General features: G+C 37.7%; 1 protein-coding gene across 18 annotated transcripts in view; it reads right to left on the bottom strand.

Moving 5' to 3' along the window:
- SETD5 (SET domain containing 5) overlaps nt 1–15,081 on the bottom strand; it is an 84,311-nt gene that overhangs the window by 19,311 nt on the left and 49,919 nt on the right. For 12 of the 18 annotated variants that reach the window (XM_045063256.1, XM_045063254.1, XM_045063262.1 and 9 more), the window contains 9 exons: nt 14,883–15,031; nt 14,374–14,491; nt 13,518–13,627; nt 12,353–12,605; nt 11,894–11,977; nt 10,244–10,501; nt 9,285–9,605; nt 8,633–8,875; nt 3,185–3,314 (listed from right to left, as the gene is read on the bottom strand). In XM_045063256.1, the coding sequence (XP_044919191.1) occupies nt 3,185–3,314; nt 8,633–8,875; nt 9,285–9,605; nt 10,244–10,501; nt 11,894–11,977; nt 12,353–12,605; nt 13,518–13,627; nt 14,374–14,491; nt 14,883–15,031 (1,666 nt within the window). The remainder of the gene's footprint in view (nt 1–3,184; nt 3,315–8,632; nt 8,876–9,284; nt 9,606–10,243; nt 10,502–11,893; nt 11,978–12,352; nt 12,606–13,517; nt 13,628–14,373; nt 14,492–14,882; nt 15,032–15,081) is intronic. The other 6 variants (XM_045063258.1, XM_004738452.3, XM_045063264.1 and 3 more) reach the window with 1 other exon arrangement.

The raw sequence follows: 15,081 nt of genomic DNA, 5'->3' as shown, positions 1-15,081 counted from the left end.
TAATTTAAGTATTAGCTTCCGGCTTCATATTAGAAACTAGTTTTGGTTTTTTTTTTTGAGAGAGAAGTCAAGCGAGCGGGAATCTTAAGCAGGCTCCAAGCTCAGCGCAGAGCCCAAGGTAGGGCTTGATCTCACTATCCTGAGACCATAACCTAAGCTGAAATCGAGACATGTACTTAACCAGATGAGCCACCCAGGTGCCCCTTAGAAACTAGTTCTGTACTGCTAGGGAAGGCACTTCTTTGCCTTTTTATTTTCTTCTTTTTTCTTATTTTCATGTTAATTTAGATAAACTTCATTTAATCAACTTCCATAATGAGCTACTTCGATGGGAACTATATTAAACTGGGGGTGGGAAGTGGGGAAGGTGGGGGAGATACTACAGTTATAATTTTCATTAAGAAATATAGACTTTATCTTCAAGACTTTATAAACATATTTCTCCGCAATGGTTTACTCCACACACTCCACTATGAGACCATAACCACTATGGTTATTCCCAGGCAGTTTCTTTAGTTTTGTTAAGTTTGGGAATGAAAAAATTTTAATTCATTTTTGTAGTATACAAATGTTATTAATTTTTGCATATGTACCTTCTATCCAGTGGTTTTACTAAACTTTTTTTTTTTTTTAAGATTTTATTTATTTATTTGACAGAGAGAGAGAGAGATCACAAGCAGGCAGAGAGGCAGGCAGAAAGAGAGGAGGAAGCAGGCTTCCGGCTGAGCAGAAAGCCCGATTTGGGGCTTGATCCCAACCCCAGGATCATGACCTGAGCTGAAGACAGAGGTTTTAATCCACTGAGCCACTCAGAAGCCCCGGTTTTACTAAACTCTTACTAAATCTAAGTTTTTCAGGTGATTAGACTTTCCTAGGTACATATCCACACCATTTACAAACAATGAACATTAAGCTCTCTCCTTCCTGAAGATTAATTTTATTTTTTATTCCTAATCAAGTTTAGATTTTAGGAACTTAGCATCTTTAATGTACCCTAGTATCTGACTAATTTCTGTAAACAGAAATGCTCAACAAGAAAGAGTATTTTACGTAGAATAATGTTAGTAATAATTCCTATTATGGGTTTGATATTACTCTAACCACTTTACATATATTATTTAACTCACTAATCTCATATAAGCTCTACAAAACAGGTATTACCATTCCCATTTTAGAGAGGAGGCTCAGAGATGCTTAGTAACTTGCCTAACATCATGTACTTAGTAAAGGATAGAGCTGGTTTTCAAATTCAGGTCCATTGGATTCTTTCTACTCTACCAAAACACTTCTCTTTCTCTCTGACCCTCCCCCTCCACCAGAAGGAAGAAGGGGTGGGGTGGGGAGAGGAACAGGGTGTGGGGTGGAGAGAAGGGAGGATCTTAAGCAGGCTCTACATTCAGCACAGAGCCTGATGTAGGGCTTGGTCCCACAACCCTGAAATCATGACCTGAGGTGAAATCAAGAGTTGGGTGCTTAACCAACTGAGCCACCCAGGCACCCCCACTTCCCTTTCTTGATTAACATCTCCTTGGTCTTTTTGAAAAAACATAACTAGCAAATAAAAATAATCCCTCAGGATTTATACTAACTTGCATCAATATACCATCATTCTACTGATCATCATCATTCTACTGATTCTACATACCATACCATCAAACTACTGCTTGGTTTAATTAAATATTTTCCTTTTGGTTATGTTGCTCCTTAAGGGCAAGGTGTGTTCTTCAAATGTTTCTCACTGCTAGAGACCAGAGCAAAAATTCAATAAAGGTTGGTGACTAAGAGTCCTAATTCCATTCCAACCAAGGCATGTAGTAACAAGACATTTTGCCTATGAGTCTTTGCTAGTCAGGACATAAACTGTTATACAACCTTCCTTTCCCAAACTCAAATGCAAAACACAAATGCAAGTGTGCCTAATTACGTATACTAGATGGAAGATTTAAGTTATACTCTCACTGTACTGTAAAAGCTTACAATAAATTGCTAATATTGATGAAAATCTGGTATCAGCATTTCTTTGTATTTGTCTAGTTTGAGTAAATCTCTCTAATTTTTGATGCAGAAGGGTAAAATACTTTAAGAGTAAAGATTAAGATAAGATAAATAGTATCATTTATCTTCCAGATGTTCACACTGGGGTTTTATTATCCTGGGGTTATACATGTGAAAATTTATAAGGTATAATCCAAATTAGAGATAGAGGAATTAACTAATAATTAAAAAAAAAATTTTAGCAGCTTACTTTTTTCCACATATAATATTACACATAATTTTAATATAAAGCAGATATTATTAGTACAAATCTATTTAAGTTCATATTTAGTCACAGGCAATGAACAGAAACAGTGAAGTAGTTTTTAATGAAAATCTGAAATATTACATCATGTTAACTGTAATCTTACATGACCTTTAGCATCTATTTTAGTTTTTTGATTACATAATATTCACAAAACTTATTTAGAGATAAACTTATGGAAGTCACAGAGAACTTTTCAATTAAGCTGAAATTGGCAGGAGAAACTTTGGTAAAAAGACTGGTAAAAAGACTTTGGTAAAAAAACTTTTGGTAAAAAGCCAAAATAAGGTAGCCTCACAGATTCATGTACCAGTGCTCTCAACTGCAATTCAATTAAAATTACAAATTTTACAATTCTTTTACAAATTCTTACAATTTTTAAGGACCTTCTAATTTAAAAACTCACAAGGACTTTATATTGGATTCAAAGCCATGTTTCCTAAAAAATTTTGCACTAATTGTGTAAGCCCTTTTGAAAACAATACCATTTTAAGGATTTCTCATTTATTTCATTCACCCAACCCCACCCAGCTCAATCATGTGTAATCTTTATTGTTTCCTCAACAGCACCCCACATTTTTCTTGCTTATTTCTCCTCTTATAAACATGGATATAGATTTCCTAAACTTACTACTTTAAACGTATCTAACCTTTTTTTAACCATTTCTGCTGTTATCTGTACACTGTCTAGTTCCTTCTTTGTCGGCGTGGGAAAACTGTTCCCTGACTTGAGATCTCTCTCTTCCTCTGTAAAGACAGATGTAAAGTAACTATTTAGATAACAATTTTTTTTTAATCAAACTGTTCAAATACTCAAACTGAATTTTTTTATGTCGACCTGAAATAATCATTGCTCATGTATTCAGGAAGTTTTGAGATACGTACCTGCATTGTCTTTGCAGATACTAGAAGAGTTACTATTCTCATTACTTTGGTATAGATGCTGAGTTCTAGTCTCTTGGGGTACAGATGATGTTTGAGTCATCCCTTCTTCCAAGGCTTGCTTTATCCAGCGCTACAACGGGAAAAGAACCAGGGAATTATCAATAATCATTTAAAACTACTTAGTAAAGCTATTTCAAATACATTAACCGGATCATTACATATCAACTGGAGAGATGCACTCCAACACTCACTGAGTTCCACAGTCAAGTACTCTTTGTTTTGCATTTCAGCATATTAGAATATTGCCCCATCAATTCCTTCTATGGGGCAAAACTGAGAAAATCTGGACTATACATAATGAGATCCCATCAAAAAACCAAAACCAGTAAAAAATGATTACTATTCAACTTTTCATATTGTTTAGAACGGGGTAAACTGAAAGAGATTAAGAAATCTTAGCTTTCATTTGAGAGAGAGACTTGATCATATAGGATAAAACTAGTACATAAATAAGTGCCTAAAAAGGAAGATATAAGATCTCTTAAGAGTTTTCTACCCTGTACTGGGGACATCTGAAGAGATAATAGAAAAGATTCACAGGAAGACTCTGGATGAGAATAAACAGCTCTTCAATACAGGTACAAAGTACTTCCAAAAGGTCTACTCTCAGATGGAATAGCCTGTGAGTTTTTTCTCCCTACTAAGTACTTCGGTTAAATTAGGCCAAGAATAATGCAAATCACCAGAATAAATGAAGTTTTGCAGAAATCAAAAAGGGGAAAAAGTCAAAAAGAGCTCTCTAATCAGTCACTTTTTTTGTAATGAATACTAGAATCTAAAATGATGAGATACAAATTTAGGTCAGAAAAGTGAGCCTGCAAAGATTAGGATAACAAGATTATTCATCCTGGGGAAGAGAGAAAATTTCTTACCTGTAATTGTGTTCTCTTAAGATACACAGTTGTAGGTTGCTGACCACTCTGTGGCTCTCCTGCCCTGACATAAGACAGATCGAATTTTGATAAACATCAATTTCTGAATCAGACCCTCCCCCAAATAGGAAGAGCAATGGTGATTATAATTTCACACCTTTAGAGAACAAGTATTACAGGTAAGTAAATATTCTCTTCACTGAAGAGAGCAAATAGATTTACCCTCTTAGAAACTTAGGAAATAATGCGAGGAGAATTTCACCATGAAAAATTTTAGATCATGTAAACAAATGGCTTTGTGGTCTACCAAATGAAAGCAAAAATAAAACTGTAAACATGAGGCAATAAGAGTGAATAAGCATATAAAAGAGATCTCAACAGTCAGTTGAATCGTTATCAACATTTTATGACATGACCAGATCTTGGAAAAGCCGTAACAAGACCATGAATTAACTCGCTTACACAGAATACTGACATCAAGATGAACTGTCAGAACCACAGTACCTTACAACTTAGAAGAGACCTTGGAAGTCACCGTGTCCAAAGCACTCATTGTATAGATGGGGAAAACTAAGCCCAGGAGGACAAAATGAGTAAAAAATCCTTTGTTATAGATAACTCAAATACAAGTTTTTCTTTTCAAAGCAGATGACAGGACTCACTTGGGGTCACTGTGCTTTTATCCAAGAGAAGATAATTTCTTAAATTTCCAGTGTCAAGTAGATGCACCCATAAAAGAATTTAAACTCTGGATCTGATGACTACACAAAGGGAAAATAAAACCAGGACAGGGGCATTCTAAGAAGTAAGATGCTGCTATGGTTAGCTATAAAGTCAAACATAGCAAATACAAGCAAACCCATTCCTCCTGGCCCTTCTGTATGTCTATGTAATATTTTAGAGTCGACAAAAAACAAAAAACAATCCCCCCCAAAACAAACAAAACAAAAAAACTCGAACATTTGCTTGTAACTAACAAGTTCCATAAAAACAAATTAATTTTAGATGCCCTTAGCATCAGTTCTAGCTACAGTTATTAGGTCAAAAGGATACTTCCTCCTCCTCCAAAACTCTGTGTAAGAGTCTTTTAGAAGCTCAGAGATAGGTAAGAGAAATGTTTTGACAAGTCTCATTACCAAGGGGAAGGAGCAAAGAAGTAATTTGGGTTTTGGGGTTCAAAGATCTGGACTGAAATATGGCTGTGCCTCTCACTAGCTGCCTAACTCCAGGCAATCCGTCTCAGCTAAAGTTTCTGGATCTATAAATCAAGGCCAATAACCCAACTTCACAGGGTTGTCACAAAGGCTAAGTGAGAATGCATATGAAGAAAGCTCACAGTTTATCACTAGGTGCACATATTCAGTGAGGACCTGTTCAACTGAGTATAGAGATACACAGATTATATAACCCCCTCCTGTATACACAATAAAATACCAATGCAAAGCTAAGTATTTCAGTTCAGTCAGGATGGTTTTCTAAGAAATCTGGAAGACCAATCCCCCTCTAACCCACATGTATTATACATATAAAGTTGAAGCTTAGAGAAGATTTAGAGAGAACAAAGAAGGAAGGACACTACTGAAAGGCTTACTGGCCACTCATAAAATCAATGTTTCCATTCTAAAGTAAGTGAAGACCCAATACAAGATAAGCCATAATGTGCTTTTTAAGAACTATGATTCATTATAATTTAGAGACTCCAGGGACTTCAAAAATGTTCTGTCAAACACCCTAAGAATCTGGATGCAAGTATACAACATGCAACTTTACATAGTTTTTATTTATGGGGCTATTACATCCTTTAATCAGATAAGAAACAGTATGCCTATCAGCAATACACACTGCTCTAACTAATCCCAAGGGTGGTTTTTCTCATCTAACATATTCTCCTCTGAGAAATTTTCAGAAAACTGTAACAATTTTGTTGAATAAGGCAGATCTTCTTAGGTCCTATACTAGGACCAAAGCGTCCTTTCTAACCGATCTAAAAAATAACTCTTTTCCATCCCTACCTAGAATAAAGCAGAGTTCAATTTCTAGGTAAAAAGACCCAATTTTATTAATTTTGTGCTATAAGAGTGAAATTTTTATTCTGTAATATCATCTGTATGTTAACAGCAGATATTAAACCTGTGACTTAACCTAATTCAGATCTAAACTTAAAAAAAATTTAAAGACCAAATTTAAGTGAGATAATCTTGCTAGATAACTTAGCGTACATATCCTGAACTCTTCCTGAAGACTAATATGACATACAGAGATAAAAGTGCCTGAGCAGAGCCTGCAGAAAACAAGACTAAGGACGGTTAGACACATCTGGAGAATAAAACATGGACATGAGTTAAATGGGACTTTTATCTGTTGCCAGTGGAGATAACAAAGATGAGCTACAGATACAAGTCCTAAATTGTATGAGGTAAAAGAGTTCCAAGCAATGGATTTTCTATCAGATTTGAAATCAAATTCATACATGTTTTTGGTTTTTACAGGACTCTGCTAGCTAGAAAATCAAGACAGGAATAGAAAGATTAGAACCTGGCTTCAGAATGATTAAGGTGGAATTTCAAGAGGCTAGTCCATACTGCTTACAATTCAGACCTCATTCTTAATCTGTACTAAATAACTGTCTACCCTTCTCAAAGGAGCAAAACAGGAGATCTTATTGTCTGGCTTGATAAGATGCTTCAATAATTAACATCCTTAGAAGTCTAGTATTATGTCCAGCCATATACAAAACAAAAAGGAAGAACTTCTATATATATATATGTGCATGTGTGTGTGTGTGTGTGTGTGTGTATATATATATATATATGTATGTATATATATATATATATGTAGTCATCACCTGACTTGCTCCTCCAAACTAAAGACCATTATATGCACCTTCTCTAATTGTTCAAGAGTACTCTAAAAATGTAGTTAAGATTTTGAGCTGTTACTCTTTATGAGGGACTGAGCTCAATGTAATAGGAAGATTAGTTTTACATGCCATACCAGAATTAACTCTCTAATTATTACAGAATAAGGTTAATCATATGCTCATCAAATGCAAATCAATATTTTTCCTTCTCAAATGATCTCTGAGATCCAAGGTAAGTGACTTGGTGTAAAAATTTATCCCCAGAGACCCAACCCTCCTACATCACTTAGGTATATTTCTAGTCGTATTTTTTTCTTAAGAAAGATGTCACTGTTTTTATTCTTGACACCTGCAAATTATTCATGTGATTGTCTTATCTACAAAGCTTCTCTTTTGGCAAAGACCTCATGGTCAAATATCTCCTTGGGGGTTATTCTACTTGGGAATTTCCCCCAAATAAACCATTAAGTGACTCAAATACTTAGATAAGATGTGCAGTTTGAAGACTTTCTTCAGTGTATGCTACCCATTCAGTGGTAGTGCCCTTCCTTGTGCACAGAACCCTGTTGCCCTCCTCCCCTCCATATCCCACACCACTTTATCTCATCTTTCATACCCCCCACCCCCAAGAAATAATTTCTGCTCTTTGGGAAAAGAGAAAAGCTTTAAGTTTGGAGGAGTCAGGGAAGACCTGCCTGGAGTTGGAGACTTCATCACATCAAATAATCTACATGCAGCATCCTCATGTACGTGATGCCAGTGGAGGAGGGCAATGGCAGACACTGAGGAAGGCAGCCTGAATCCAGATCTGAGGATAAGAGAAAAGGGTGTTCCAGGGAACAGACTCTACCTCAAAGGAAGACCAAATGAAAGGGTGTCCTAAACTTCTAGAAACATAAAAATGACATTATAGGTCTGAGGGAAGTGATCTATTTCCAAGAGACATCTTTGGAAAATATGCAGGGCTTCTGGGAATTCCGAAAGAGCATTCCAAAACAACCATCAAACACTACTGCCACTAGATCCAAAAACAGTATGTAACTAGAGAGACAGTGGGGAGAGGGGGATAGAGAGAGAAGAGAGAGAGAGAGAGAGAGAAAATTTTAGAGCAGGTTCCGTATTTACTAGAGAATAAACAGTCCAACTTGTTATTTGACCAAGTATCAGAAAATATGCCAATTGTAACAGGACCTTTCCTCTACTCTCACTCAAATGATAATATAATTAAATTAATTCAGATCACAATTCAATCATTTTTTACTTACGCAATAGTGCTCTAGAGTACCTGGGGCCCAATCTCACACGGTAATCACAAATGGACATATTAACCAATACCACAAGAGCACACACAGAACATCCCTCCCTACCCAGTCATCAACTGCTGTGTGCTCTCAACTCAGTACTTCAAGGGCTCTCGGAAAAGACAACAGTGAATCCTCACAAACTGAGCACCAAAAATGTAGTATACATCCCACTTTCACCCCACTGACTCTTGGTGCATCACTATTCATGGCTGAAACTAACTCATTATAAACTCACATGGGCAGAGAGTGGCTATCTAGAAAACATGTTAGGTATGTCACAATTAGAGGCATCCTAGGTTAAAAAAAACAAAAACAAAAAAAACCACAAAAACCCACATAAACACAAACATACCTTTTTACAGGAGCTGAAGGTGCCGTCAGGCAGAAGGGGCCTTCGACGTCTCTCAGGGATAAAGGGTGAGCCAAAGCGAATGTAGTGTTTGGGGGTGGTGCAAATTAATGGGGAATGGATAAGACCGGGTAACATGTTCAGGGTTGTTGCCAGTACAGTTGGGTCCGTGGTGATACGTAAAGGGCACTCAACAGGGCATTCTTGCTTCTCTGCTTTGTCATTCAACCATTCTGTAACTAGATACTAAGGTAGAAAAGAGATCATTAGTTGGTGCTGTAGATGTAAAAGCCAGAAGCAGCAGCGTAGCTCACAAAGATAAACCTTAGCTAGAAACTAGGACAGAGGTAGATATAGCAGCTGCAGAGAGTATGAACTAGGCATTCAGAATGCAAAAATATCTTCCTTTACCCTCTCCATGATCATTAGGGAGCAATAATTCTAGTTATCAGCAATTTAAGCTCTGCCTAAGTTAAGGGAACAAAAGAAAAGGTAGTAGGATGGTTTCAGCTTGCTGCCTCAAAGCTTTTTATCTACAACTTTTCAATCTAATAATACTTAGGTGATTTGCCTTTTTCTGGAGATTACAGGTCCTCTCACCATACTAAGACAGCCCTTGCCAGACCAGACTTATGAAGATGTATTTGTGACTTACCTTTTTGGTTTTGGGGTATTTAGGTGCAGCACGGTTGACATGGGATCCAGTAACTGATACCACAGTTGGGTCAGACCCCATTAATTGCCTGTTTTCTCCTGAACTGTCTATATTTCCAGCTTCAGTAGGAGTTACAGAGCTATTATTTCCTCCTTCTTCCAAGGCAGCTTGTGCCAACTCTGCCTGTTGTGCAATGGCCTGCTTCTGACGCTTTAGTCTTTGGGCTGAACTGGTCCGGTACCGAGAAATTCGACTCTTCGGTCGGGGCCTAGAAGGCTTTGCTGGAGGTGGCTTGGGGACTGGTTTTTCTGCAGCAACATCCTGTAAGAGCAAAGTGAAATGCTTACCAGAAATTTCTTATCAGCAAACATTCTATCCAGTCTTCTATTCATTTTAAGCATTCTGAATATTTAGTATTTAGAAACACTAATCTCAAATGTAATCCTTAAAAACTTACACCATCAGCCAAAGAGCTTATAGGCAGATATCTATTTCTTTACTAGTAAGTATTTATAAAATAGGTCAAAAGTCAGCTGAAAGTAGCTACCTATTTTAGGGTTCTTAGCAGGGAAGGTAATTCTTTCCTTTATTTCTTTCCTAGGTACTGAGGTTTTGCTTAGGCTGTGGTAAGGAAAGAAAAGAAGAGTTTATCCTGAGAATCCTACGAAAGGTCAGGTGCCTAATTGTGCTATACAGAAGAGCCAAAACAGATATGGAATGATTTTTATGAATTCACCACAGTTTTATCTGGCAGAAATAGTATGAAGTTATATTCTAGTCTAAAAGTGTCTTGTCAAACTCTGTCTCCCTGAATTCCACAAATCGGCTGATGAAAATGGCTTTATTTACTGCATTATGAGGTGAAGCTGAAAATGCTGTTGTTGACTATTCCACAAGATAGATAACTGACATTTGCAAAAGCAAGGATGTCTAAGGCCTGGAGTCTTTTCATCTCTTACCCCTGCTTGGGAAGACCTCCGGGTGTTCACTCCAACACTCTGTGGGGTGCTTGGGATAGCCATGTTTGAAGCAGGGTTGCTAACTTCGGGTTCAGGGACTTCTGTTTTTGCCTCTTCTCCCACAAGGGCCTCTGAAGTGGTGGTAGTAATCTCTACATCAGAGCTGCTTTGTTCCAAGGGCTGATCCCGCCGCTTCTTTCTTTTCTCTAAGTTTTCAAAAGCATGCATGATGGCTTCGACCTTCCTATCTTCCCGAGTCTAGAAAGAAATGACATTAGCATTAGAAGGAAGCTTTAATAGGATATGGATTATTTCTTCAGAAATGTTATTAACGGAAATTCATACACATTTAAAGACATTTGCCAGTAAAATGATACATATATTTTAGAGAACAGAAGTTAAAAACTAAAAGTAAAACATTTGTTTTTTAAAAAAAGATTTTTTTTTTAGAGAGTGAGTGAGAGAGGGAGAGAGAGATAGCATGCTCAAGTGGGGGAGGGCCAGAAGGAGAGAGAGAACATCCTAAGCAGATTCTACAGTGAGCACAGAGCCCAATGAGGGGCTCAATCTCTTGACCCTAAGGCCATGACCTAAGATGAAGCCAAGAGTCAGAAGCTTAACTGACCGAGCCACCCAGGCTCCCCCCAAACATTTTTTAAATGCTGGAAAGAGCTGCAGAAAAAGGCAAGGTCAAATCTAAACTTTTCAAAATGGTCCATTAATTTGAAACTTTTTAATGTAAAAGAAAAAACCATCAAAACCAATTTTTCAAAAAAAAATTTTTTTTCTCTTCATTTTCAGAATTCTAAAGTAACAAAGTAGATCTTTCACTTCTCAGGACCACAACTAAACATGGCTGACTTCAGCAAAAGAGTAGAAATTCTGAATCCATGTGACCAAAAGTTTTATTTTTATGTCAAAACTCACACAAGTCCAGAACAAGGAGCTCAAACACATGTATTTTGTTCCAACTGGGCAGTTCTTTGGAAACTAGATTGTCAGTAAGAAACCTCTTAAGACAGGGGCACCTGGGTGGCTCAGTGGGTTAAAGCCTCTGCCTTAGGCTCAGGTCATGATCCCAGGGTCCTGGGATCAAGCCCTGCATTGGGTTCTCTGCTCCATGGGGAGCTGCTTCCTGTCCCCCCCACCCATGCCTGCCTCTCTGCCTACTTGTAATCTGTCAAATAAATAAATAAAATCGTTTAAAAAAAAAAAAACACAAAACCTCTTAAGACCATCATTAGGGTGCCTGGGTGGCTCAGTGGGTTAAGCCTCTGCCTTTGGCTAAAGTCATGGTTTCAGGGTCCTGGGATTGAGCCCCACATCAGGCTCTCTGCTCAGTGGGGAGCCTGCTTCCCCGCCCCCTCTCGACCTACTTGTGATCGGTCAAATAAATAAATAAAATCTTGGGGAAAAAAAAGATCATCATTAGGTAAGTCACTAGATAACTAGTGTGTGTGTGTGTGTGTGTGTTAAAACTAAATACATAAATAATAATGAAATCTCATTAAAAAAAAAAAAAAAGCCCCAATTGTCTTGTGCAGGTGAAGGTATAGTATTTTGTTAAAGAATGAGCAGATACAAACTCAGAAGAGAAGGGGTTCGTAAGCCATAAGTAGCAGAAACCAAAGGATGTTAGAAGGTACCCACCCTTCTGCTATGAGCTGGGTTCTCCTGGTCATCTGTAACCTCTTCTTTCTCCTCTTCTGCTTTTTCTTCTGGATTGTCTATTTCCTTTAAAACAGAGGTGATATTCAGCTGTACTCAGGCTCTAAGAAAAAGTAGTCGGTTTTTTCTTGGTAGCTAAAACTCTCTAAAAACAACCTCTAATGCTTTATAGTGTTATTCATGTGAGTAAATGCAGATGATAAGCACTATTCTCTGAACTGAAGCGTGGAAAGCAGTTGAATGTTCTTGACATTATTTAAAAAAAAAAAAAAAAAAAGAGAGAGAAAGACCATGAATAATGTCACCCCCACCTTGATATGAATGAAGGGCATTAAATGTTATCAGAAACTTCCTACATATAACAACATGTGGCAACCAGGATCCTCTTTATTTGCAGAGAATCAGAACCACAGCAATATTCTCTGATGAAGGAAAGATTACCTCATGGTCACTGGACACAACTGCTTTTTCAGGAACTTGTTCTGGTTGCTGACTGTTATCCTCTTCTGGAGCCTCATTCTGCTGCTCCATCTCTAGCTCTTTCCGTCGTGCTTTCCTACGTCTTGTTTCTGCTCCGATGGTGGGTAAGCTTGGAGGAGGTGGGAGTGGTGGTTCTGCAGCATTGGGATTCCTCTTCTGTATAGGGCAATTCCGGTTCCCCTTGTGACACGCACAGTCCACTTTATAATTACTGCTCCAAAGAAACAACCGAAAGTGCCTGTGTCAGCAGCCTTGCAAAATCAGTCATACTGTCCATTCATTCTCTTGGAGTAACAGTATAGTAATTTCCTCTAGTATTATCTTTGAATAAGTTTGTAAACAGACACATTAGAGTCCTGTGAATATTTTTCAATATTCAGTGTTTTCCTATATAACCCTAACTCTTACCCTACATATGGTCAGTGGAAAAGAAAGAAACCCTCACAAAGTTCAGTTCTCCCTAATACCTTTATGATACTTAGTGGGCAGTGAATCAGTAACAGGGGCTGAAAAGGTTATACTTCCCCTGCATCTACCTCCATCTTCTCCTCACTTTTGAACTACTGATTCCGTACTATTCTTGATTCCTTTTCTTCTCCTACCTGGGCTGAACATCGATTTACCATATAACCTTTTTGGCCTGAGAGGACCAAAGGAGAAAAAGCATCCATTTTATAAAATCTGTCACATATTTATCTGTAACTTGCCATTTCTGCTTTTCTGCCTTGTCACATTCAGATAGATTTACATGGTTTGAATGGATGGGGCAAATTTTAAAATTTTTATTCTGTATGGTCCCTGGAATAGCACTGTGTGCAAAACAAGAGATGCTACTGCAATTTCTAGGTGTCTCATTCCTACCCTTTTTACTGTTTTTCTATAGAGCTATGAAGACAAAACACCTTTAGTTAGGAGACCGGTGAGCAATGACATACTATGTATTTGAAGCTCTAGAAAAAGCTGCCCTAAGTCTGTCTTTCCCTACAAAATTTATAGACCAAAAATGTATTACATGAGAAAAGCTTAGGTTAAAGAAAGGAAATGATAAGGAACAAAAACAGATCAACAGAAGAGCCTAATAGGTACAATAAGACCATTCACGTAGGAAAGATTTTGTAGGTCTTACCAGTTACTGTACTCATAGTCAAATGCTATGGTGACCTCAGCATCTTTGGTGATGGCCGACACCGCATAGATACACAGGTGAATCATCCCATCTGCGATCATATGTCGCACCTGTGTGAACATGGCTTACAGTTGATGACTTACCATAAAGACCAGGAACTTTCCATAAGACAGAAAAAAACCTTTTGACAAAATAATTTCTCTCCACATAAGAGTTATGGTAGTCTTACTTACGTAACTCCATCATTTCACATGAAACTATTACACATTAACTGTTTGAAAATTTATGATACTTCTTGAAATAAATGGAGAAACCTTGAGATGTTAGAAATTGGGGTAAGATCTCTACACCTTAAAGCTGTTTTCAGTTGCATCAGAGAATTAAAATTCCTTAGCCTGTTAAAAGCTCTGTGGATTTTCTTGCTGCATTTGATGTAGCTGCGCTGATTATGCACTGAGTAATGAATTCTAGAAATGTCTAGAATCTAAATCTGAAACATTATTACCTAAAATCTAAAAAAGTGCAACCACACAGCTTAGTTTGGCCTAATGATATCTTCTATCATACAGTAATTTCTTTAATATGACCTCAATTTCTTACCCAATCTAGCTCTTTCTCCTTAGCAAATACTAAATTTGCTTTTTCCCATTTCTTCCTTTGCTAAGGAAACCCATTCCTTGCCCCCATCCAGTGAGAATAAAAGCATCATTATTTTTTGGGGGGTCTCTTATGATAAAAGATCGTAATTATTATCAACAGACCTTAATTTAATCTGGGTGAAGTTTTCAGACTGCCTCTTCAGTAGACTTGTCCTTTGATGGTTCCATTCAAAGAGAAGTTGCTACAGAAATCTTACCTCTGCATTTGGTGTACATGATCTTCTGATGAACCGAGCATCATTACCGAAAGTACGTGCATCCACACACATCTCTACACCATTGAATTTTGAGTAGAAGAGCACAAAGGGGTATGGTCTAAGGGATATAATTAAAATTCCTGTAATTCTCAACACAAATAAAAGGGCCACCCCATGACTTCACCTCAAATATGAAGCATATGCTGACAGAAGAGGCAGCAGTCCTGTGCAATGCCTGAACTTGAAAAACATCACATGTTTGTCTGCTTTTGATTAAAGAATAAGCACAAAGCAAGGAAGGCTTGGCTTGGAAAGGAGTTATTACCACTTTATACAGTAAACAATTTGCAGATTTATTTGCACTTTTCTACAAATAGCAGACAGGTGTGAGCTTATATGAGCTCTAATATTTTCCCCAAGAGCATCCTATCAACCAGGATGTTTTTTATACAGCCATACCACTCTGCCAGGCCCACTTCAGCCCTCACTGCTCTGCGTGATGTTCTTACTTTTTGAAGAAATGCCCATTGACCTCAAATTGCTGTCGTAACATGACTTTCCCTCGATACTCTATTATAAGCGTGTCCAGAGCCAAGTCTCTTGCAGCCCTCAGGATCTTCCGGTGCTTTTGAACACGAGTGACTCTTCCCAGCTGTAGCTACATAAAACCAGAGAATTAACATTAGACAACAGCTACAGCAGCACAGC

This window comes from Mustela putorius, unplaced genomic scaffold, assembly GCF_011764305.1.
Source record: "Mustela putorius furo isolate JIRA1106 unplaced genomic scaffold, ASM1176430v1.1 tig00003850_pilon_pilon_pilon, whole genome shotgun sequence".
In the NCBI taxonomy this organism is placed as follows: Eukaryota; Metazoa; Chordata; class Mammalia; order Carnivora; family Mustelidae; genus Mustela; species Mustela putorius.
The sequence above is the reverse complement of the archived record's forward strand: the minus strand, read 5'-3'. Positions and strand labels throughout refer to the sequence as shown.